General features: G+C 42.4%; 2 protein-coding genes across 3 annotated transcripts in view; one reads left to right on the top strand and one right to left on the bottom strand.

The window, feature by feature from the left end:
* C2H11orf65 (chromosome 2 C11orf65 homolog) overlaps window positions 1–7,557 on the top strand; it is a 110,844-nt gene extending 103,287 nt beyond the window's left edge. For both annotated transcript variants that reach the window (XM_075851595.1, XM_075851594.1), the window contains exon 9: window positions 7,143–7,557. In XM_075851595.1, the coding sequence (XP_075707710.1) occupies window positions 7,143–7,243 (101 nt within the window). In that variant the 3' untranslated portion in view covers window positions 7,244–7,557. The remainder of the gene's footprint in view (window positions 1–7,142) is intronic.
* A 158-nt stretch (window positions 7,558–7,715) lies between these two features.
* The window catches only part of ATM (ATM serine/threonine kinase), a 123,215-nt gene continuing 104,713 nt past the window's right edge, over window positions 7,716–26,217 (bottom strand). The window contains exons 57-64 of the mRNA XM_075851593.1: window positions 24,710–24,826; window positions 23,433–23,582; window positions 21,150–21,315; window positions 20,962–21,048; window positions 18,142–18,256; window positions 17,861–17,924; window positions 16,718–16,842; window positions 7,716–9,272 (exon numbers count right to left, since the gene is read on the bottom strand). Coding sequence (XP_075707708.1) covers window positions 9,089–9,272; window positions 16,718–16,842; window positions 17,861–17,924; window positions 18,142–18,256; window positions 20,962–21,048; window positions 21,150–21,315; window positions 23,433–23,582; window positions 24,710–24,826 — 1,008 coding nt within the window. The 3' untranslated portion in view covers window positions 7,716–9,088. The remainder of the gene's footprint in view (window positions 9,273–16,717; window positions 16,843–17,860; window positions 17,925–18,141; window positions 18,257–20,961; window positions 21,049–21,149; window positions 21,316–23,432; window positions 23,583–24,709; window positions 24,827–26,217) is intronic.

Here is a 26,217-nt window from a genome sequence, read left to right as displayed (position 1 = left end):
CTTCATTTCTTTATCTACTGTTGCGCGAATCACGTGCTATACACGGAAGTGCTTCCGTGTGCCGTGCGCGATTTTCACGCACTGATTGACTTCAATGGGTGCGTGATGTGCGAAAAACGGCCAAGTATAGGACATGTCGTGAGTTTTATGCAGCGGACACACGCTGCGTGAAAATCACGGACTGTCTGAACGGCACTTACATAGGTCCGTGCGACCCTGTTATTTAGTAGGAACATTCATTTTTTACTTCCAGCGGATAAAAATTCTGTCCCCGGTCATGTGATGGACACACAGGTGCGCGGCTTGTTACAGTATGTGTATCAGAGCTGTGTCTCCTAACGATCCCAGCACCTGTGTATCCATCACATCACCATGGACAGAAATGTTTCCACAAGAAATAAACAGTTATTGTTCCTACTGAATAAAAACAAGCAGAGATCTTGAAATCTGTGAGGAATTACCGTAATACAGACAGTATATTGAAGAATTTTTATAACTATTAATTATACAAAAAAATACCATTAATTTGCTAAAACTGGACAACCCCTTTAAGTTTCATATATTTTTCTGTGATCATCAAGCCACAACTCGTATTGTTCTTATTACCACAAGAGCTATAATTGAGATTGATCACCAATATTACCAGACAGAGATTCACTACTTACATAGATTAATTCTTTACATTACATTTTACCATAGGAACATGACCCTTATGCCTCCAAACCATTACCCCCGTGTTTCCACCACCCTTAGGCATAGTTCCCACGGGGCTGATATGCTGCATAAAAGCACGCAGCGTATCAGTCCTGTGCGCCACAGAGACTTCAGAGCGAAAAACCGAACCACACTGCCCGGAACGTCCGCATCGGAAAAATGCAGCACTTAGACGTTTCATCCCCTGGACTTGACATTTCAACCCAGGACACCACTGCAGCCTGTGATTGGCTACAGCAGCGGTCGCATGGGATGAAGGAACATCCCAGGAGGCCGGCCCTCTGTCGTCATCCAGGCCGGCCTGTTAGGATGACGTTTCATCCCGTGTGACTGCCTGTGATTGGCTGCAGCGATCACATGGGATGAAACGTCATCCCAGGAATCCTACCTGGAGGAAGAAACACAGACTCCCGGGTAAATATGTTTTTTTTTTCCTCTTAAGTTGCATCTTTTGCCTCGGAATCTCTGCGAACCTGCCGCAAAAAAACGCAACTGCTATTTGTTGCAGGTTTTACCTCCCACTGAATTCAATGGGGAAAACCCATAACAAATCAGCAGCGCTTCTGCAAATAAGATTGACAAGCTGCGGAACAAAACTCTGCACCGCAGGTCAATTTCTGAGCGTTTTTTCCACTCAGTATTTATGCCGCGTGTGGATGAGATTTAGCAAACAGAACAATGCCCCAAATTATACCAGTGGTCCTAGTGACTAATATAACAAACCAGAAAAAGAAACAAGTCACGACCAAGTAATTGAAAAATTACAAACAATCTTTATTACAGTCAATTAGACACAGAGAAAACACTTAACAACTGTACACAGTAAAATGACATGAACCCTCGTAAGAAGATGGAATCAGAACATAAAAGCAGCCTGACCCCCCAGATGTTAAGCTGGTCACACGATCCCACAAAAAGCTAAAGTGCATAAATCAATATTTTTAGAGCAGGTGCTAGGCATAATACATTTGCACAGATAGATACCTATATAGAATAAATGCAAAGTGCAGTCTTAGGCAAATATGACATATAATGAGCAGTATACCTACACCTACGCAGTGAAGAATAAGCAGGAGATCAGGACCGAGAGGGGAGACCGCTGCTGGACCCGACGCGCGTTTCGCTGGTGCTTTGTCAGGGGTCTGCGTAGGTGTAGGTATACTGCTCATTATATGTCATATTTGCCTAAGACTGCACTTTGAATTTATTCTATATAGGTATCTATCTGTGCAAATGTACTATGCCTAGCACCTGCCCTAAAAATATTGATTTATGCACTTTAGCTTTTTGTGGGATCGTGTGACCAGCTTAACATCTGGGGGGTCAGGCTGCTTTTATGTTCAGATTCCATCTTCCTACGAGGGTTCATGTCATTTTACTGTGTATAGTTGTTAAGTGTTTTCTCTGTGTCTAATTGACCGTAATAAAGATTGTTTGTAATTTTTCAATTACTTGGTCGTGACTGGTTTCTTTTTCTGGTGTGGATGAGATTTGTTTTATCTCATCCACTTTCCTGCTACTGTATTTGCTGCACATTTTCCGCAACTAATTCTGCTGCGGAAAATCTGCAGTATTTATACAATGTGTAAACTGACCCTTGCTGCCACAGTCTTATGAAATCCTATCCATCCACATTACCATTAAAAGCTTTGAAATTATATAGATCAGTGTGTTTTGTGCAACTTTCTAAATACTTTTGACTAAAAAATATTTTTACTTTTTGAGATACAGCTGCTTTGTATCCTGTATCTTGTGCTGAAACCTGAATCCGGCAGGTCTGCGGGACTGACAGGTTAAGTAACTGACATGTAGGATCCACCTGTAATCTATCACATCTAAGTTATAAACTTAGATGTGATCGGTAACCGCTCGATCTTAGAGACACCTGAGGGTTTCAGCACTAGATACAGCTGCTCTGTATACAGGATACAAAGCAGGTGTATCTCAAAAAGTAAAAATAATTTTTAATAAAAAGTATTTAGAAAGTTGCACAAAACACATTTAAAAAAATAATAATAAAAAAAGATTTCAAAGGTGTACATATCACCATCATCATATCATGTCACCATCATCCTCACGTGGCTGTACTCACAGAATCCTTCCATCAATCCTGACATCAACATCGAGCAGATAATTGATAATAGCATACCTAACATAAATGTAGTGAAAGACATTGAAGACATGAGTATTGTGGAGCTTAATTGACGTCCACACACATTGCCACCGGCTGCCATTAAAATAACTTTTATTTTGGAGATTCTTCCTTCACTCAGACATCTCTCGCTCTCCCGTGGGATGCTGTTCTCTGATAAATTTGCAGTTTTTGTAGCCTGCAGGATATTTTGATACATAGCGCTTAGTCTGCTGTGAAGCATTTTTCTACAATGGATGAGATTTGTAACTGGAGTTTGATTAACTCTGGCTCTCCGGGGAATAGGCTCGATTTTTATTCCATTTATAACTGTGCAGACATTGCTGCTTATCTGCCTGACTATGAGCGCCCAGGATACATCCAAGTTTTGTAGCTAGGCAACCAAAGTACTGAGGAGGAAAACAAGTAACGCTCTACTTGTCACCTCACACCCCTGAACGCATGAAAATATGTGCAAACCGTAAATATACAGGACTTTAGTGGCCACCAGAAAAAAAACGGAGTCTGACTCTGACCATTTCTCCCAAAATAAATCAGCAAGTGGTTTGAAATCCCATTCACTAAAATGTAACATTTGTCAGTTGTCAATCATAGGGTTCTATGGTGATTGATCCGTTGTTGACTGAGAAAGTCGTCAATACGGTTGTCCACTCTTGTAACGTGGACTGCAGAGAGTGCTAGAACGTGCGTTTCTGAACAGTTCAGGATTCTGGTCGTCTCGGACATGGCTGCATCACTCCAAGTCCTGCCTTGATTGTTTACGTAGGTGACATCCGTCGTTGTTGTGTTCTGTCTGAACTCCGACAGGATGCCCCGCCAGAAGATGGTTTCAGTAGTGAAAAAAAAGAAGAATGGCCAAAAGTTTCAGGATATTGATCAGAAGTGAGGATTCCTGATGGCACCACACCTTGAATCATGTGTTTGTGGAGGACCCCTCCCCAGCTGAGGAAGACTTGCGTACGTCGTCAGGACCAGCCACTGGAGCAGTAAGAAGGAGTGACCCAGGGTCAGTTTGTGGGAGAAACTTTACCAATATAGAGAACAACGGACTGACAAGGGTAGGAGATGGGTGCGATCATTGGAATCTATGTACTAGTTCCAATGAGTAACCGCTCACTGGAGATGTCAGGTGTGAAACGGAGCATACAGAATGGTCTCCTTTAAGGAGACCATAAGACCCAACACCCTCAATTGAGAATGGACGAGTTCCTGGAGAGACCAGATATTTTAATGGAGGGATCGTACTTTCTCAGAAGGAAACAAAACCTTGGCCTGATCGATGTCGAGACACATGCCGAGAAAGGTAAGGCACCGAGAGCTTAAGAGGAAAGACCTGGGAGGGTTGAATATTTAACTGTAGCAGGAAAAGGTGTCCAGTGTGATCTAATGGATTTACAAATTGGCTGGCCTGGATGGAGCTTTTATCATGATGTCGTACATGTAGGGGATGGCAATGACACCTCGAGAGTGAAGAAGGGCCATCACAGAGGACAGGATTTAACCTGAAAACCCATGCTTCCGTTGCCATACTGAACTGGAAAGCCACAAATTGGTAGTGGTTCAATCGGACTGCAAACCGAAGGAACCATCGGTGGGACTCGTAGATGAGAATTTGCGATACTGAAATGTAATACTACTTTACAGCAGAAGCAGGCAAAATTGGCAATTATGACTGTTCTCTGCTTAGGGGCTCTACCTCTAGGTTCTGACATAGTGGCCACACAGTCACTCCTCTGTATGCAGAGACTAGAGGGGCTTACACTTACAAAATCTAGTTGTACTACTGCTAGTGAAAAAAATGAAAAGTGCTTCTATGGAAGCTAAGACTGCAGGAGGGTAGGGCTGGGAGCCAGTCTGGAAGCTGGAGAGGAGATCCTCAGGAGCGTGTCTTCCTCAAATCCCCTGAGAGCTGTGTGACCAACTACAGACAAGGACAAGGCAAACACTGGTCAGCAGAGGCAGCAATCGTGGAGGAGCTACTCTCGCGAAATCACGCTCTGATGTGTGAGTAAGTCCCACAGAAACTTTACCAAAGTGTCGGGAGGGTAAATAGACATCGCATCCTGGCTGGAGGCGATGTCTATTCACTCTCAAGACATTGGCATTTTTACTCTGCAACATCGAGTGCACTCATTTCTGGAAAGCACCTGCGGGGTTAACATGCTCTCTACACCTAGTTGAATACCTAGGTGTAGTTTCCAAAATGGGGTCACTTCTGGGGGTTTCCACTGTTTTGATCCCAATGGGGCTTTGCAAATGCGCCCAGAAACCAATACAGCAAAATCTGCACTCCAAAAGCCAAATGGTGCTCTTTCCCTTCTGAGCCCTGTCGTGTGCCCAAGCAGCAGTTATGACCACAAATGGGGTATTTACATTCTCTGGAGAAGTTGCTATGTTGGGGGGCTTTTTCTTCTTTATTCCTTATGGAACTTTTGTTGTTGTTTTTTTTTTTTTTTAGCTAAAACGACCTCTTATTGGAAAAAATTGTAATTTTTCATTTTTGCATCCAAATTCTAATAAAATCTATGAAACACCTGTGGGGCCAAAATGCTCACTACACCCCTAGATGAATTTTTTGTGGGTGTAGTCTTCAAAATGGGGTAGTTTTTGGGGTGTTTCCTTTGTTTTGGCATCACAAGACCTCTTCTAACCGGACATGGTGCCTAAAATATATTCAAATAAAAAGGAGGCCCCAAAATCCACTAGGTGCTCCTTTGCTTCTGAGACCGGTGCTTCAGTCCATTAGCACACTAGGGCCACATGTGGGATATTTCTAAAAACTGCAGAATCTGGGCAATAAATATTGAGTTGTGTTTCTCTGGAAAACCCTCTGTGTTACAGAAAAAAAAAATGACATTTGTAAATTTCACCTCTACTTTACTCTAATTCTTGTGAAACGCCTAAAGGGTTAGGCCTCATGCACACATCCTTCACCGTTTTCACATCCGTTTAAAACTGATCCGTGTGTCCATTGTGACATCCGTGTGGTTTCCGTGGATCCGTTTTAAATGGATGCTGTGCTTCTGTTTGTCTTCCGTTTTAAAGGTCCATTAAATTTATTCTTGTGTGTTGAATGCAGGGAACTTTGGCACGCCCTGCCGTTGCTTAGCAACGGATCAGTGAATAACGGATGCCTTCCGTGTGCTGTCTGTTTTTTTGACGGACCCATAGACTTCAATGGGCCCAACGGTCACTGAACGATGGACAAAAGTAGGACATGCACTACTTTTGACGGAATGGACGAACAGAACCGTCAAAACAACGAAATGTGTCAAGGTGCTATCAGTTAAAAAAAACGGATAGCACCCTGAAGAAAATAACTGAAGTGTGTATGAGGCCTTAAGAAACTTTTTAAATGCGGTTTTGAATACTTTGAGGGGTGAAGTTTTTAAAATGGGGTGATTTATGGGGACATTCTAATATATAAGGCCCTCAAAGCCGCTTCAGAACTGAACTGCCCCCTGTAAAAATAGCCCTTTGAAATTTTCTTGAAAATGTGAGAAATTGCTGCTAAAGTTCTACGCCTTGTAACGTTCAAAAAAAGATGCCGAACTAAAGTAGACATATGGGGATGTTAATTAGCAACAATTTTGTGTGTTATAACGGTTTTACAGACAGATGCATTTAAAATGATAAAAATGCAAATTTTTGTCATTTTTCGCTAAATTTGTGTGTTTTTCATAATTAAATACTGAACGTATCGACAAAATTTTACGAGTAACAAAGCCCAATGTGTCACGAGAAAATCTCAGAACTGCTTGGCTAGGTAAAAGCATTCCGAAGTTATTACCACATAAAGGGAAACATGTCAGATTTGAAAAATGAGGCTGTCAGGAAGGTCAAAAGTGGCTAAAGAGGGAAGGGGTTAAAATAATAATAATGATAATAATAATAGTAATAATAATAAAAATGTTTTAAAAGGTGTACATAGCCTTTAAGGTCCAAAAAAGGTGTGGCATTAAGGGGTCAACTGTACTGAACGGTGGTCATTCAGACAGGAAGTCAAGTGGTTGCTATGAAACCTGAACTCCCAAAACCAGCAGAATACGGTAAGGAGAATCGGGAAATAAAATGGAAATATTAGTTCTGAGCTAACCGTTTCTCTAACTAGGCCATTACTTCCCTATACATCAAAGGGACATACATTATACCTAGAAATACATATCAATACGATACATTAAAAGTACAATATACTATAATTCATACAATTGATACTTTAAACAAGTCTGTATTTCCTTTGGACTTTTTAGGACGATATTCTTAAATTAATTTGCAGGAACAACATTCATCCGCTCTCCATATGATCCCTACGAGTTCTCACAGTTGTCATCACCGAGATTGTTGTCACTGACTACCAGTGAAGAAGAGGCAGAATAGCATTACACATCTGAACCGGAGAGTCTGAACATGACAATGGAGAAATCCTCACGTTTGTCTGTCAAACACCCTTCTACTTGGTTTTCCTAATTTCAAATTTTCAGACATTGTGTAATTGACAATTTTTTTTTTTATTATCAACAAAATCTACAGTACTGAAATGTTTTTAATGAAATGATTCCTTCTTTTACACGAAGAACGGACATTAGGCTTGTTACCTACATAATGCAGTATTCTAAAATGAACTTAATGATAAATGAAGAAACCGTTTTGTGTTTACAGCTCCCATGTAGACCTATGTGTCTCTATGGTAACAGACCACAAACAAACCCTGTGTAGTCTGTTCCTGCAGTAAAACTCCCTTCCCTCTGTCCCCTACTTCTTGCTAGCCTATTAAATGTATAGTGTGAAGAAGTATGGTACAGATGGAAGGAGGACTGCAGGATCAGACTACACATAGCTTGTTTGTAGTCTGTTACCATGGTGGTATATAGGTCCGCATAAGAGCTGTAGACACAAAACTGTAGGAGATTTTCAAAGTTGCTTCATTTTTTAATTGACTGTAGATGCATCGGAGCAATAAAAAAAAAGAAATGAAAATGTTTACCTAAAAATAAAAAATCACCAGAACAACTGTCTCAGCTTCTAAAATGTTTGCCCCCCCCCCTCTAATCTGCAGATAGGAAATGCAAAAATGACGCCCCCTGCAGTCAGTGATGGGTTCTGTCGGACATTCATTTCTATACGGCAAAACAGCCTACATATCCAATAACATGGAAGCTGGGGGTGTATTACTGCATCACTAGACAAAGTTGGCATTCAGGATTCTAGGAAACCTGGGTGACAGCCCCTGCGAGACTCGTGGCCGTATCTGTTGTCACCCAACATTACAAGATACCGATATAAACCATGAATAGCATTTCATAAATTTTTTAGGGAATACATGCTTTAACTATAAAAAGATATAAATATTATCCATACATGGAGCTGGAAACCAAGTAAAACTTCATCAGTGACCACTCTAGTTAATTATTGTGTAATTGATGTCTACGCGGGGAGGGGGGGGGGGGTATTTTATACTGGAACCTGGGAATACCGGTATATTAATGACCTATGGCAATGTACACTATATAACATCTGAGACTTTCTACAGCCTCAGGGCTTTCTCATACGTTTTGGTTTTGTACCATTTTTGTTGTGATTTTCCACCAAAATTGCAGCAGAAAAACGTGTGAAGCGCTTATTTAAACGACAGAGTAAAGGGATCGTCTTCCGTTCCACTGTTAAAATGATGATTTGTAAAGCAGTGATCTCTCTCCTGCTCTTGCTACGTTCTGTTGCCCCCTTTGCCCTATGCTAAGTAGAGACATATAGATATATATATTTTTTTAGATAGATATAAGATAGAGAGATAGGGACGTGCTTCCTATAAACCTATCATACATCTTCAAAATGGGGGACACAGTAGAAGTTGGAATTTGGGGGTGGAGGGAAAACAGAGCATTCCTTTGGTTTTCTTGAGCAAGGAAAGCAGTATTTCTGGGTAAAATGTCATCTCTTAGCAGGTTAGAAGAAATGGAGGTCAGAAAAAGACCTGTCAGAAACAGAGCCCCTCTTATCCATAGGTTGTGTGTGGTACTGCAGTTCAGCCTCATTCAAGTAAAGCTGCAATACCACACACAGCCCTTAGACAACAGTGGCGCTGTTTTTGCAACAACAAAATAAAATTCCCTTTTTTTCTCTAATCTTGGACAACTAATTTACCGGTCATTTAAAATGCCTGCAGTATATGGAGTAGAGCATTCACGATGTCATCTTGTGAATGGATATTATACAGATATAACATTACACCCAGGCTTTCCAGCCAGGGAAGAGCTTGCTGAGATTTTTAGGATCCATGGCCTGCTGGATGAGAAGATTCACTTGTCCTTCTGCATTGAGCACAGTCCCCTCCTCTACGCCCTTCAGCTTCTCCTGGAGCCGCAGGAGGACACGTTCCGCCACTTTATTAAAGCTCTGAGTGTCGTTGCTTGGAAAGAAGGAGAGAACAATGGTTATTCAGATATGATGTATAAAAATGAGGATTTATTGAAGGCTGAGCTCTACAAGTCCTGTGCAGAATTTTAGAATAACCTCCCCTCGTATAGGTCAATGGAACACGGTTCTGGATCAGGATGTCCTGTTCCCTGTGAACAATGATCGTCACATGGACAGCTTGGCTTTGTTTCCATTATAGCCATTTTACATCTAAATATATATTACATTTATTGTTGGGTAATTTTGCAGTTCAATAGCTATCAAATGTCAGCTTTATGCACCATTCACATCCAGAGCTGCGTTCAGAACTTTGCTGCCTGCCACATTAAATCCACCGCGCCACCATGCTGACAACTGCTCTGTGGAGATCCTATAATGCACTGCAATCTGGACTATATGGAAAAAAGTATATATATATTTTTAACTTCAGACTAATGTCGTAAGTAAGTATTGTATTTCACATTATCCACACAGCAGAACATGCTCTGTACGGACAGAGAATCAGAATCGAGATGTGAGGCCATGCTGCCTGAGAGCGAACAGAAAAACAGCAGAATTCTGAATGCAGCTCCGACTGTGAATGCTGTGTGCTGCATTCAGTAACTCAACAAGGCAAAGTATTTGTAGATTTACTTAAAAGATGAACAGAATACACTACGACTCATCATGCGACAACCTCATACTGGATTTTCTGGGCTATTGCTGGTATTTTTATAGATTTATGTTAAGGCTTTCATTTAGCACTGGATGCTCCGGATTTATTATCATGTAATGACTTTTATGGTCCATATAATGATCAGTGAGAAGAGAAAACCAAAAACTCAGATCAGATGGATACTTAAATATGTATTGAACATGGGGCGTGGCCAGCTACTGATGTGAGAGGACGTGTGTGGCGATAGCTCCGGGCCGGCATCCTGCATTATATCCTCCTGACGGTACTGTACTCGGTGAAAGCTGCCAAAATTCCTTACCAGCTGCGTCGGAAGGGAAGGACATCTTCCAAAAAAAAGATGAGCCCGCCTAAAGCGATGGACGCGGCGGAAAAACTGAAATCATATGCCCGCGTGGTGATCCAAGATGGCGCAAGCGGGTGCTCGGCTGTGCAGGCCGCGGCAGTGGCAGGGACATCCACCTCTGTTTCCTCGGAACAGGATGCGGGAATCACGCTGCAGGAGGCATCGGATAAGCTGCTGACAGCCATCCTTGAGACACGCACGACACTCACGGCTAAGATCGATGAGGTGAGAGTGGACGTGGGCCTATTGAGGCAGGACCTGCAGAATGTGCGGGAGAGGGAGACGGAGGGCAGGATTTCGGCCTTGGAAGATCTTACTGCTAATATGCCTGCGGCTATACAAGATCTGCACCGTAAAGTGGATTTGTGGCGCCAGAAAGCCGACGATTTGGAAAATAGATCGCGCCGTAATAATCTCCGCATTGTGGGGTTGCCGGAGAGGGCAGAGGGGCAGAGATCGGGAGAGTTTGTGGAGAAATGGCTGAAGGAGACCTTCCCAGCTGCATCATTCTCGCTGGCGTATGCGGTAGAAAGGGCGCACAGGGTCCCAGCACGATTACCACCTCCGGGTGCTCCCCCAAGACCTCTGCTTGCTCGGATGTTGAACTGCAAAGATCGGGATACGGTTCTGCTGGAAGCTTGGAAGGCCGGAGGGATCCGATTTGAAAATGCTTCTGTGTCCATATATCCGGATTTTTCTCCTGATTTGCAGAGACAGAGGGCGTCTTATGTTCCTATCAAGCGCCGACTACGGGACCTACAGATTCCTTATTCGATGGCATATCCGGCTAGATTGAAGGGTTGTGGATGGAGATAGAGCCATATTCTTTACGGATCCAACTGAGGCGGAAGAATGGCTTACGAGAAAGCATAGGCAATCTCCCCGAAGATGAGTGCTGTGGCTGTGCAGGATGGAAGTTGTGTCCGACATATGGAACTCATGGATACCCCATATTGCTTATATTACAGAAGTTCCAGTTGAAAGTATCCTTCTAAGATAATGATGTGATGATGTACCATATTATCTGCAACATGTTATGGGGGGCATGAGGCCCATGTTATAAGATGGGCAGTTTAAACCCCATAGTATCATCCTTATATGTTCTAAATAGAAGGGATGGGGGACCGATATTATGCGTCAGGTATTAAAATGTCTTTATAAATACCTGGGGATGCTGGCTCGGGGATATGCTACACCTATACAGATAGTGTATTTACGGCAGAAATACGCTAGCCGTAGAAACTACCCCCTAGAGTATAGGCTACAAAGGTTAGCTCCTGTTGAGCAATGTTTGTTTTTGAAGGTGTTATGAAGGATATTGAGTCAACTCACATTACCGCAGAAAACGGCTTTGATATTGCACACCTACGAGTCATGGAGGGTACTGTATACGGGACTGGGATAATTGTCACTCAGGGGTTGGGGGATAGGCTCCAGGGCAATGGTGCTCCAATATGTGTTAACAGTATGAAATGGCAGGATTACGGTTAATGTCCTGGAATGTCCGGGGAATGGGGTCTCCTGAAAAGAGGCATATGATATTCGATACTGTGCGGGGACAGCGTCCACATATAACGTGTCTACAAGAAACACACATGACACCGGACACTGTGTCGAGTCTGAATAAGCCCTGGGTACAGTGGGCGGGACATGCTTCGCACACTTCGTACTCCAGAGGGGTGGCCATCTTAGTGCACGCAGAGCTCCGTTGGAAATTGCTACAATCCAATGTGGATCCGGAAAGGGCGGTACATTTTTTTACATGCGGTCCTAGATGACTGCCCATATGTGATCTTGGGGGTGTATAATCCTCCACCAGCCTCAATGGCAATAATCCAGGAAGCCGTCCGATTTGTATCAGCACACCCGGGGGTTCGAGTGATCATGATGGGGGATCTCAACTTGGTTATGGACCCAGGTATAGATAGACTGCAGGGGAATGGGAGTAGAGGTCCTGGAAGCCCCACACAGTTGAGCCTGCTGGTAAAGGAAATGGGATGGATAGACTTGTGGAGGGTGACACATGAAGGGATCAGAGAGTTTACATGTCACACCTCGCAATACAACGCGCTGTCCAGAATTGATTATATATTTGGATCACATGCGGTTTTCCAGGAGGTAGACTCAGTGGATCATTTACAGAGGGGGATCTCGGATCATAGCCCGATCTTATTGACATTAAAAAGGCCACAGGTAGGCAGAAGGGGGATGGGTAAAATACACCCGTTTTGGCTTCAGCTCATCCAACAGAATGATCGCATACCGGAACAGTTATCAATATTTATAGAAGCGCATGCTCAGATGGAGAATCGATCACTGGTGTGGGATACCCTCAAGGCCTATTTAAGGGGGTGTCTCCGATCCTCCATATCCTATGTAAAACGAGCTTCCGCCCTGCAGGAGGAGGACTTAGCATATCAATGTTCACAGGCGGAAGGGGCATTTGTTCAGGATCCCACACCAGCTAACCGGAATGCATGGCTGGATTTGGGTAGACAGTATCTACAGGTCCTGAGGGATAAGACATCGCGTAGTTTATTCTTTAGCAAACAATCTCATTTTGAATTGGGCAACCAATCGGGTAAAATTCTGGCACATATGGTACGGAACAGTTCTAGATCCCCCCGGTGATGGGTATAGCGGGGCCTGGAGATAGGATTTACACCTCCCCGGGAGAGATTCTCGAGCAATTTACACAGTTTTATGATCAGCTGTATGCTTCAAAAGTTGATTATAGGATGGAGGAGATGGAGAGCTACTTGGATGGAATATCTTTTCCTACATTGACAGCGGAGGGGGTGGCATCGCTTGAGGCTCCATTTACGGTAGATGAGATTTTGGAGGGAATGGCTTCATTGGCTAAGGGGAAGGCTTCAGGGCCGGATGGTATTCCCCTGGAGGTATATCTACAGTATGGAGAGCTGCTGGCCCCCCAATTGCTGGCCCTGTTTGAACACAGCTATCGGAATTCTGCTCTTCCGGAATCCATGTGTGATGCCACCATTATTGTGTTGCTGAAGCCAGACAAAAAATCAGATGAATGTGGTTCATATAGACCGATCTCGCTGCTGACAGTGGATTAAAAAATCTTGACTAAGATGTTAGCTAACAGGCTCTGCAGAGTGATAAAAGAGATCATCCATTCAGACCAGTGCGGCTTTATACCTGGCAAGTCGACCTCAGAGAATATCAGGCGGGTACAGGTGGTGGCGCAGATTGGATGGGAGGAGCAGCAGGACTGGGCGGTGGCATCTCTGGACGCGGCAAAGGCATTTGACTCGGTAGAATGGCCTTATCTGCTGGCAGTGCTGCGAAGATTTGGGTTTGGGGAAGGATTTATTAATTGGGTTTCCTTGTTGTATAAATCTCCACGAGCGCAGGTGTTGGTGAATGGGGCCCTGTCCCCTTCCTTTGGCCTCCATAGGGGCACGAGGCAGGGGTGCCCACTTTCGCCACTTCTCTTCGTATTGGCCATTGAACCACTGGCTCTTAACATCAGGAGGGATCCTGCATATATGGGAATTAGAATAGGGGACAGAGAGGACCGGATAGGGTTATATGCGGACGATATGGCGTTGTTCATGGCGAACCCCAATGCCACCCTTCCCAGGGCCATTTCCCTCATTAACGTTTTTGGAAGATACTCAGGGTTACTAATTAATTGGTCTAAATCGTATCTGATGCCTTTGAGGCAGGATAACTGTGGATGGGGCACCCAATTTTGCCGACTGCCAGTAAGATCAGAGTTCAAGTACCTGGGGATTAATATTGCTAGAGATAGCTCTAGATCGTATGGGTTAAATGTAGCACCCTTGGTCACGTATCTAAGGGACAAAATACAGGTGTGGAAAAGCCTGCCTTTGTCAGTGGCAGGACGATGTCAATCTATTAAAAATGATAGTATTGCCAAAGTTCTTGTATGTGTTGGAGCACATGGATGTGTTGGTGCCTAAAAGGTTCTTTAAAATAATAAACTCGTTGTTCGCGCCGTTTGTGTGGGGGGGGGGGGGGGGGAGATCTAAACTCAAACTGTCGATTCTACAAAGACCTAAAGATGAGGCTGGGGCTGCGTTACCGGATGTTTTTCTATATTACTTGGCGGGTCAGCTCAGGTACTTGATCTCTTGGGTCTCCCCCCCCCCCCCTAAAGACTAATGCTGAGTGTCATCTAGCCCGGGTACTGGGCTTAAAAACTTTGTGGCCGATACTGGAGCCGCATGATTTCAGACACCGTTCCCTGTTACCCTTACATAAGTTGGCTAGACGAGTCTGGCAACAGGCTAAAGATCTACCGGGTTGTGTGGGGGTGGTGGCGGAGAGCCCGCTGTGGGATAATCCGAGCTTTTCCCATCTGCATGGGTTGGTGGGGAAACGTTACTGGTCCTCTAGAGAGGTAGTTGCTATGTCACAACTGCTAACGGAAGAAGGGTTGGTTATGTCGGTGAGTGAGATTCGGGCAGCATTTAATATACCGCCAGGGGATGAATTATATTGCATACAGCTTCATCATGCTCTATTAGCACAATTCCCATTGAACTCCGTGACATACTCTAGCTGTGACTTGGTGGTGAGGCTGAGCACGCCGTTTACAAGGGGTGTTGTTTCCCAAATTTATTCTTTTCTAATGGAGGCTAAAATGCGAATGGAGCCCCTGGGGGCGGAGGATAGGTGGCGTGCATTAATTCCTCAACTCACAGCGGAGGAATGGAGGGAGGCGCAGGGCTCCCATCTGCTGGTTTCACCAGCTGCAAATAATAAACTAGTGCAACTGTTCATCATCCACCAATGTTATTTAACGCCCGTAAAGTTACATCGTATGGGAAGAACGGAGTCCTCACAATGTCATAGGTGTGGAGAGATGCGGGCAGACTTTATACACCTAATGTGGGGTTGTCATTGGATTCTTCGCTTTTGGGAGGAGGTGGTTGCATTATTAACGGCAGTGATGGGGAGGACGATAACTTGCAGGCCGGAGGTGTGTTTACTGGGTCTGCTAAATGAGGAGCAATGGTCAATATATGAGAGGATCTTTCTCAGAGAAACACTATTTATGGCAAGAAAGGCGGTGGCCATGAGATGGATGGCGGATAGGACTCCGACAGTAGCGCAATGGCGTAAACTGGTCAATGACATGCTTCCATTTGAGAAAATAGTGTATAAACACCGGGGAAAACCAGCTAAATTTGATCTGATCTGGGAAGGTTGGTGCTCATCGAATCTCACTCACTGTACAGTCCAAGGGCTAACAGCTGCTCTGGCACAAGCTGGGGGTGGGAGAGGGTAAAAGAATCGGGAGGATGACACGTCCAGGTGCTTCAATGTATGATGTACGAGAGGATTGGGGCGTTGTGGTAGAATATTGAAATGCGGGAGTATTCTTATTCTCATGATGTACTGTAATAAAAGCCGGGTTGGATTGACTTGATAATCCTGTATTATGTATGTGTGGTCTGCGAACCACGGGTTAATATGATGGATACCTGCGAGTAATCCCTTTGTATATATTGATTCTTCTGACATATGTACTATTGAATGTATAATGTTCTCCTGATGTATGTGATGGTTTGACTCTGACAGTTACTTTTAATAAAACGAGTTTAAAAAAAAATATATGTATTGAACATTTCTATGGTACTCGCAGTGCAATTCCTGTACAGTGTGGCAGTCACTTTAGAGATGATCTCAGTGCTGGATGGCCATAGTCGGCCTTCTCATACTTTCCTTAACAGAATTGTGCATGCGGGTTGGCAATCGCTTTGCTCCTTAGACGTCAGCACAGTCTAGTGAATGGTGCGGGTGGGTACAACTGGTGAATGTCTGTCTGCCCACCATTCTAAAGCAGCAGCAAGTTTCAAAGAAGTATTCCCATAATAGAATGTTATATTACATTGATACCGATTAAAGGGGTATTCCCATCATATACTGTTATAGCAATCCACGAATACCCAACATTTGACCAGAAATAACATCGAGCAGTACAACCAAGAGAGACTACTGCACCAACTCCCCACTGCACGAACTATAATTCAGTCCTGACCCCGAGGACCAGGCCACCTTTCCCAGAGGCTGCTTATGTGCCTCTTGTGCCCGATAGAAGATCCCGCCCTGCAAGTGGCCATTTCTTGTGTATTACTAAGAGGTAGCCATGTGCTTTCACAAAACCAATATAAAATACAATAAGTATGTAATGATATATCTGAATAGCTCCTGGAAAATAAGTAGTGACACCGGGTGGCATCATCTGGGCTGATATATGGGTCTACTTTTAAATTTGACTCTTATAATTTATATATGGATCCCAGGTAAATGTAGTGATGAATGGTGGGGCTAGTGACACATACATATGAGATCTAGATGCCTGAATACAAAACATATAAACTCAATGTCCTCCAAGTCTTGACTAGTTAGGTTACAGTACCTGCTGTTCCGGTTACACTCTGGATCCTCTGGTAATGTTGCATTGAGCTCTGCTTCATCCTGCTGCAGATAGAGCGCTTTCAGAGGATTCATAGTCCAATCAAACAAGGGGTCATAGAGCAGGACCTGACAAAAAATAAAAACGTATCACATATTATAAAAACTGATAGAAAGAAAAATGGCACTGCAGATAGCAAACAATCGGAAGCGCTGTAATGAAAAATGTACATTTTGGCCAATTTTACACGGCTGCAACCCCTGAACCCCCTTAGTTATACTGAACCGAATTTAGAATTTCCAGATTACTGTAGAGATCTAAGTTCGGTTCAATAAAACCACATAGAGGTCCAGATGTTATGGGCCTTTCCCAGAATCAAAAATGTTATTGCGGCCAAGTGAAACTGGCCTTAAAGTTAACGTTCACCCTTAAATACCATTTTGTTTATCTAAATAGGTTCAAAATTTTGTTGTGATAAATTTCTTAATATATCTTTATAGCGATTAGAGCTCTGTTTTTCTGATTCAGATATCTATATTCCGAACTACATAGACATAGATATAAAAAAAATAACATTTTGGCTGCATGCAGCCACCACTGGAGGGAGCATGGGAGCTTACTACATACTGTGTTATTATTGAGTTCAATGTATAACAGTATGCAGTCAGCGCCTTAGCTCCCTCTAGTGGTGGCTGCAATAGCCAGAATGTTACCTTCAAATCTATTTATATTCTGAGGATTTGGCAGTTCTGTGTCAGAGAAACAAAGGTTCCATCGCTATAAAAATCATGAAAGAAAATAATCAGCACAGAATTTTGAACCTGAAAAAAACATGATGTTAAAATTGGAGACTCACTTTAAAGTGAGTTGTGTGTCAGAGTAGATACTTAGAATAAGAGACTTCAATGAAAAACACAATAACTCAACGTCTATGTAAATCTCTCGTGTTTTAATATTCCAAATATAAAATGTAAGCCATAGACATTAGACAAAACGTCCTTTGATTGCATGCTCAGATGGCTCAAGAGTGTATGTTTAGGTCTATGCAAACAAAGGGACAGCTCTTAGACAACTCCAGTTTATTTTTTACAACGAGACTGTTGTACGATTCTACAGAAACCAGCTATTGCGAGAGCTCAGACGTACCTCAACAATGGTCAGCAGGGCATCTTGAGACCTTCTCATAACTTCCATGGTCTTCTCACAGCATCTACGATGGAGAAATTAAGACCAAAACGTAAAGTTAACCTAAAAACATTGCTGATTATAATAATAAAGTTGGGGAACATCATCGATATATCGTGTTTCATCAACAGTACAATTGGAAGCGTGAACTTTGGGAAACACTTGAAGAAATATTCGAGATTAAATATGGGTTCAAATGTTAGAATAAGACAACTTATTACATCATGATGAGTATTGGATACCTTCTGAAAACACCCTCTACTCCAGTAATGCCCATGCCATCCACAATGTCCCGCGTTAAACGGAAAGGAACCGTCTCAGGAGTTGGAAGGATTTTTCCTTGCTCGAAAGCAACACCTACAAAACAATAAGTAAGATTCTTCTATCAGGACACTTGTCTGTCAAGTTACCTATGCACAGGGTTGCTTCTGGTCTTTTATCCGCCTGGGGTGATGAGTAAAATGGCACTCGCTCCGTCAACAAAATTGAAGATGGGAAAATGCAAGTATGGACTGTATATCTGTCTAAATGCTGACACCTGTAGTCAGGGAAGGAGTACTGCCCGAGGATAAGTTCTTGCCTCATGGGTGGTGTAGCTCTGAATGTGCATACAAACAAGACTAGGCCTCTGTGCAAGTAGGGGAAAACAAGAAAAGAAACAAGCAGGATTGTTTTTGATTCCTCCCACTGAGAATTTTTGTGGCGCTAACTATTGAGCTACAGCTGCAGTCCAAATGAATACTTTGAGTTGCGTGCAATCTTGTGGACTGCAGCTGTCACTCAAGCGTTAAAATCAACCATTAGCACTACAGAAAGACTCAGTGTAATCCTAGGGCTAGGCCTAAAGTTCAATGGTTGCGTGTTTAGTTACATGTTGGCTCTGAAACAATACGGATGGCTCCTTGCTAGAAGGAGCAGAAATAAGAAGACTAATCACGGATTGACATCAGCAATTATATATAGAAAGAGGACTGATCGTCACTTACCAATGAAAGTTAATTCTGAGGCATAGAGCATGGCCTGCTTATTCAAGCATAAAATCAGCACAGATGTTCACTTCGTTATGCAAGTCAAGCAATAGACAACCATAAATGTAAAGATCCCTTCCAACCAAGGAATCCTTCAGTATCTGTTCATTTTTCGAACATGTGTCTAAAAACACTGCCTATTAAAGGGCTTGTCAGAGAGTTGAAAACAGAGGGGGGGGGGGGGACGACTTACTAAGATTGGAGTTTCATACTCCAGTTTTAAACAGAAGCCCGCTGGAGTGAGATGCGCTTAATCTATTAAGAGACGCATACCTCGTAAAGGGGTTGTCCCAAAATCAATAATAATTTGATTAATTTTCTGATCGATGGGGGTCTGAGGACAGGTGATAATTTTAGATACTGGGACAACTCTTAATACATTTGTTTTATTTGCAAATGTCTTTTTATGGACAATAAATAAATAAGAAAATAAGAATAGTACACACATTAAAAAGGGGTTTTCCAGTCATAAGAAATTGATGGCCTATCCTCAGGATAGGCCATCAATATCTGATTGGTGGGGGTCCGACTCACGGAACCCCCGCCGATTAGATGTTTCAAAGGGGCCACAATGCTCATGCTCAGCTGCTTCCTCTTCAATACGGTCACTGCTCGTACTGTCAATCACTGACACTTGTAGTGGTGGTTCACACTATTACAGGCTTCTTTTATTCACTTGAATGGGAGAAGGCTGTAATACTGTGAACCGCCACTGCAAGAGTGGAGGCGATTCACAGTACGAGCAGAAGCACCTCTGCCCCTTCAAAGCTGATCGGCAGGGGTGCCACGAGTCAGAACCCCCACCGATCAGTTATTGATGGCCTATCCTGAGGATATGCCATCAATTTCTTATGACAGGACAACCATATAACGTATGTCTTTACAGGTATTCCTTGTTAATGACGTAGATGAAGGGCACGAAGGCCCAGTTTTTTGTGCATTTGACAAGTTTGAGGCTACATGTGCACATTGTGTAATTTAATGCGGAAAATCTGCATGAAAACTGCAGTTAATTCTGCAAGGAAAATCCGTACTTAATGTCTCTTTAATGCAGATTTAGTGCTGCGGATTTTGTTGCGTTTTTCTTAAATAAACTTTTCAGATACAATTCTGAGACAAATACACAAGATAGATAGACATGCTGTGGATTTTTAAATACACACTGCAGGTCAATTTTCATGCAGAAAAATTCTGCAACGTGTAAATGAGAGGACTTGAAATCTCATTTACTTTGCTGGTACTGTATTGCGCTGCGGATTTCCGTGGCAAATCCGCACATAATATGCATCATGTGCATGTGACCAGAGACAGGTTTATAACATGTAACAAACAATATAGGACATTCTCGATGACCGTAGTCAAATACTACAACTACAGCTATCGAATGACTGAAACGAAGTAAAATAGTTCTACGTTTTTATCTCTAATAATTTTGCCTCCCATAGAAGCCCTGATTATACGGCTTGTTCCTATTGACATCTTTGGTGACATACATTGCTTGGAAAATATTGGATGATGAAACGGGACCGATTGCTTAAATAAAGGAGTTCTCTCACCAAGACAATCCCTTTTTAAAAACAAATTGGCGTGATGATCAGCTGATCACCGTGGGTCTGGCTTTTCTAACCTCCAGTGATCAGATGCTATTGCCAGGGGTCATGTCTGCCCACTCGCTTCTCCTGCAGGGGAAATGTAGAATTACATGCCCGCCATTCAAGTGAATTGCTGTGCATGGACGGCCCGGGTCTGCCAGAGGGGTTCTCTGTTCTGGCTTGTAAAGGAGGGTAAGGGCCTATGGACGGGGTTGTCTCTATCAAACAAGACTCCTATAAGATATTAACCCTGCTACGAATTGCTTCCATGATACTCAGTAGGTTGTCCTATAAAGGTGCATTCATACAATGTCGTTTTGCAGCACGTCTGAAAATGGCACAGAAAACCCACATGCGTTTTGACTGCAATTTGCTGAAGTTTTCATACTAAATGCAAAACACATGCGTTTTTGCAGAGCGGTTTACATGCTTGGTTACTAACCCAAATCTATGTGAACAAGCTCCGCGGTCTCCTCATCGATGAGAATGTTCTGCACATGTCTGTCTCCAAGTCCAACAATGTAGCCAACTGAAAACAAAACCAACAATGATATGTATCCATCGCCTTTCTTATGCCAGGGATCATGGTGTGATATCGCCTGCGTACATCTAAATATGGGGACACCTTACCTATGGATGATGTAGCTACACTGCGTGTGTAAGCCAACCGCTTCTCAAACCAAATAGCAGGATCTAAAAATTTCTCCATACAGAAATAGCGGAAGACCGGCCGAAAATGTTCAGAGATGTCTAGGAATACTTGATACTTATCTTCAAATCGTGCTCTTTGGACTTCCTACAAAAAAAATTTTTTTTTTACATTTTTTTCAACTTAACCACTTCCCGCCGCAGCCCTTTTTCAGATTTTCATTTTCGTTTTTCCCTCCCCACCTTTCAAGAGCCATAACGTCTTTATTTTTCCGTCGATATAGGACTATGAGAGCTTGATTTTTGCGGGATGAGTTGTAGTTTTTCGTAGCACCATTTATTTTGCCATATAATGTACTAGGAAACGGGAAAAAATTATTTGTGGGGTAGAAAATGAAAAAAAACAGGGATTCCTCCATGGTTTTTTGCGTGCCGTTTTTACTGAATTCACTGTGCAATTAAAACAACATGTTAACTTTATTCTGTGGGTCAATACGATTACGGCGATACCAAATATATATCGTTTTTTCTATATTTTACTACTTTTACAAGTAAAAACCTAAGTGTAAAAAAAGAATTTATTTTGTGTCGCCAAATTCCGAGAGCCATAACTTTTTTATTTTTCCGTCGATTAAGTGGTATGAGGGCTTATTTTTTGCGGGATAAGCTGTAGTTTTTAATAATACCACGGTTTGATCACTTTTTATTTCATTTTTTTGTGGGAGATTAGGTGACCAAAAAAATAGAGATTCTGGCGTTTACAATTTTTTTTTTTATGGCGTTCACCGTGCAGGTTAAATAATGATATATTGTAATAGTTCAGACTTTTACGGATGCGGCGATACCAATTATGTTTATTTTATTTATTTTTTACTATGCTCTAGGGCGAAAATGGGAAAAGGGTTTTTTTTTGAACTTTTAAGATTTTTATTTTATTTTTTTACACAAAAAAACCCCAAACTTTATTTAACTCATTTTTACTTTTTTTTATTAGTCCCCCTAGGGGACTTCAACCAGCGATCTGTATTGCAGTATATCGTGATTCTGACAGGCAACTGCAGAGCTTAATAGGTGCACAAAGATGGCGGACCTGGGGGGCTTCATTAGGCCCCCAGGCAGCCATAGCAACCATCGCCCCCCCCCACGATTGCGTTGCGGGGGGCGCGATGAGCTGTTAGAGGGGGTCACCCCCCTCTTTCTAACGATTTAAATGCTGAGGTCGATATTGACTGCAGCATTTAACGAGTTAAACGAGCGGGATCGCGCTTAAGCGCGATGCCGCTAGTTACTCTGAAGTGTCAGCTGTAACAAACAGCTGACACCGGCATCGTATGGAGCGGGTTCACTCTGTGAGCCCGCTCCATGCTTCCCCTACCAGACTTTGGCAAATGTCGGGAAGGGGTTAATGTTACACCGATAAGAAAAAATTTAGTGTACCTTAAAAATACAAAAAAGCTTTTAATATCTTACATCTGTATTGATGTTACTACTGAGAGATTCTGATGGTAAGGCGATGTTCACACTGCCGTTGGAGGCTCGCTTTGCAAATTTGACGGCGAGTGCTATCCTTGGTGTCAAAATAACAGAAACCACAACGGAACCCTGACGGACCCCATTACAAACATACATTTAATCCGGCACATTGTTGTAGCTTCTATTATGAAGACAAAGCCACGACGCACATGTAAATAGAGCCTTATGTCATTCTTGTGTTTTCTGTCCAGTACAGAGAACTTGTGTGGATTTATAATCAACATCTACATTCTATCAGGCTTGAATAGTGGCTTTTATGTGTGTGTATATATATGAGGACACTGATGTGAATGGTGATTTGGATCAGTATGGAGTATTAGTGATAACACAGAGAAATCAGAAGAGGATGTGTTGTCATTAGAGTCTCTCAGTAGTGCAGCCTCAGGCTTTGGTCATATATCATCATAGATATTTGCTCAGTGTGTTTTGACGGATGGAACACAGATTGCTTTAGTAACACACATATAATAGGTATAAGGATAATAAGAGTAATTGATAATGATCATCTTTTCCAGTCATATTTATGATAATATTTAAAACATTTCCTTCTCTCTTCGGTAGATGACATGACTCACAGCCACTTACATAGCCAGGGAAAGTCAGCATTGAGTGTAAGTAAATGTTGTATGCAGCCTCACACTACACCATTTTGATCTAGCAGTGCTACGCAAAATGTATCAAGGAAAATGAATTATATACATTATTTATATAGAATTTACAACAAGAACTAACCATCATTCTCTTCTGACATTGTAAACTACTGAAGTCACCGGGCCGGTAACGTTTGTGTGCGCCATCTTCTGCATTTACCAAATATTCACCAATGGGGACTGTACCGAAGCACCATTCCAGTACACCGCTCCTCTGAGATAGTGGAACCACCTGAAAACAAAGAAAAAGTAAGGAATACAATGTTACATCAATTTATAGGAGCTGAATACAGAAGAGGCCCCCTAGTGGTGGCCAGGGACTGCCAAGTTACAATTATTCACCTGGGGGAACAAGACATCAAAGCACCATAGCAGAAAGATGGAGCTCCGACCTCTTAATGAAGCTGTTTAAAGGAGTTGTGGATGGATAGCTGTATTCAACACTGACATCGTAATTCCCCTATGATTGCGCCAGCAACTGGGAGATACCACCTTAAACCCAGCAGTGGTCATGGCGACACACGATGTTGTGACTGTCAGACTACCACTTTTCTCCTCTGGCAATATGGGGGCAAACGTGTAGTCTAAGACTGTGCCGACACCTGTAATAGATGTCAGCATAATCTATGAGAACTGAGTGGGCAGATACAGCTGGTGACATCACTCACCAGCGTCTGCTCGCCAGCTCTGTGCTAAAGCCGGGAGCGGAAGAAGAACTGCAAGGTAACACAAGGGAGGTGAGTATTTGGCCCATAATTCGGAGACCGAACAGTTGCTTAAAAAACGAGATTTCAAAAAAAAAAAAAAAAAAAAAAAAAAAGGAAAATTTTGATGGTGAAACCCATTTACAAAAAAAAGAAACCTTTAAAAAAAATGTAAATGCCACCCTTCATTCCTGGGCCTCATTCATCAAAACTGCCTTGTTGTCAACCGCAACCAATCAGAAGAGCTCAGCGACCAATTCTCAAAGTGCTATGGAAATATAAAAGCTGCAGTGTAATTGGTTGCAATGTGCAACAAGGCAAGTTTTCAGTAGATAGTTTTGATAGACGAGGCCCAAGATGAGCACGGATCGAAGAGGTTTATATACAGGTTCATAATGGAAGGGATACATGGGACACAGCGATAGCGATTTATGGATGTATCCTTGTCTATAGAGAAGCCTTATGGACTAAATGTATGCTTAAAAAAAAAAAAAAACAGTCGACCCATACAGTCATAGTCCCCAATATCAGCCACAGTCCCCAGGATCAGCCATATTTTGACAGAACATCTTGTGTTACTGTAGCAACGTTTAGGACGTCACGCAGATGGTAGTAGATGAGAGGTCGGCTCCCAATAATTTCATTGGTCATTCACCTTGTATCTGCGGATGGATAGCTTTCTCTTCCTGGTCTCACTATCCCTCTGTAATAGCGTATTACACATCTGGAACACCTGCTGCATCACCGCGTCTTGTCTCAGATCATCCCGGCCCTGCCAATGAGAATAGAAAAAAACATTCTCATCACACTCTATGTATAAAAGAAGGATGAGCCTCCATTAAATGCCATCATAGACATACTTATGCCTCAAGAATATTTGAGAAAATTCTCCTTATGCAGCAAACTACGCTCCAGTGTCACATTTATTGCTTTTTAGGTCCGCAGCCAAATTTATTTCTCCGCCACTTGAGTTTTATGCTGACAAACCATTACGGCTTTCTCACAGTGTTAGAGTCTCTAAAATTTGTCTTTGTCAGTTCTGGTCTCATTTTAATGTTTGTGTTGAGGAACGGAAAAAAAAATGCACATCGTCAGCAATATGTAAATATCAGCCTACGACAGGAAGGCTGCAGGGCTGTCATAAGCTGCCTATGTAAAGATGACAGCTTTATACATTCTCAGCTTTCTCAAGTCTTGTACAGATAACAAAACCTACTTTAAGACCATTTCCAGTCACATTTATAGCATCACTGGTGCAGTAAACGACCCTGTATTCAATAATAAAGAACTAGAAATAAATTATTTTGCAAAATAGCTTTTAAATTCTGAACTTTACTCTTAGGGGATTTGCTTTCTCTTGAGCTCACTGTCGCCCCCTGGTGAGTAATGCACTTAGAATGTGGGGCAAGGGAACTGATCATTGTTTTTCTCTTATAGTAGTAAATGGTATAATACTGCCCCCTTATGGACAAAAATACGCCTCTGAAGTAGAACAAAACTTGACTGACAAATTGCTTGTTTAGTAAAGACATTCTGCTGATTTTCCTACAGATGAAAAAGGAACATGACTGTCATGGGAACATTTACTTTTATGTTTTAGTAGAAATACTTTGCTAAAACCGTTCTGTCCAACCAGAGGAGGTTAACAACTGAATTGCTTCATGAATGTGTTACTTTTGTGGAGACACATGTGGAAAAAAAATTAAAAAAATTGCAAATATACATAGTCATAAAGGAAAGGTGCGAAGATGTTAGGACGAATTCTACTATATAGGAAGAATGTCTTCATCAGTGGTGGGTTAATCTCCTGTAATAAAGACCAGGGATCAGTGGTGGATTGATCTACTGTAATAAAGACCAGGGCTCAGTGGTGGATTGATCTACTGTAATGAAAAACAGGGATCAGTGGTGGATTGATCTACTGTAATAAGGGCCAGGGATTAGTGGTGGATTGATCTACTGTAATAAGGACCAGGGATTAGTGGTGGGTTGATCTACTCCACGGTAATGAAGACCAGAGATCAGTGGTGGATTGATCTACTGTAATAAGGACCAGGGATTAGTGGTGGGTTGATCTACTCCACGGTAATGAAGACCAGGGATTAGTGGTGGGTTGATCTACTGTAATAAGGACCAGGGATTAGTGGTGGATTGATCTAATCT

The sequence above is a fragment of the Rhinoderma darwinii genome, chromosome 2 (assembly GCF_050947455.1).
Source record: "Rhinoderma darwinii isolate aRhiDar2 chromosome 2, aRhiDar2.hap1, whole genome shotgun sequence".
Lineage (NCBI taxonomy): Eukaryota > Metazoa > Chordata > Amphibia > Anura > Rhinodermatidae > Rhinoderma > Rhinoderma darwinii.
Note: the sequence above shows the minus strand (reverse complement) of the source record. Positions and strands in the feature narration are given on the sequence as shown.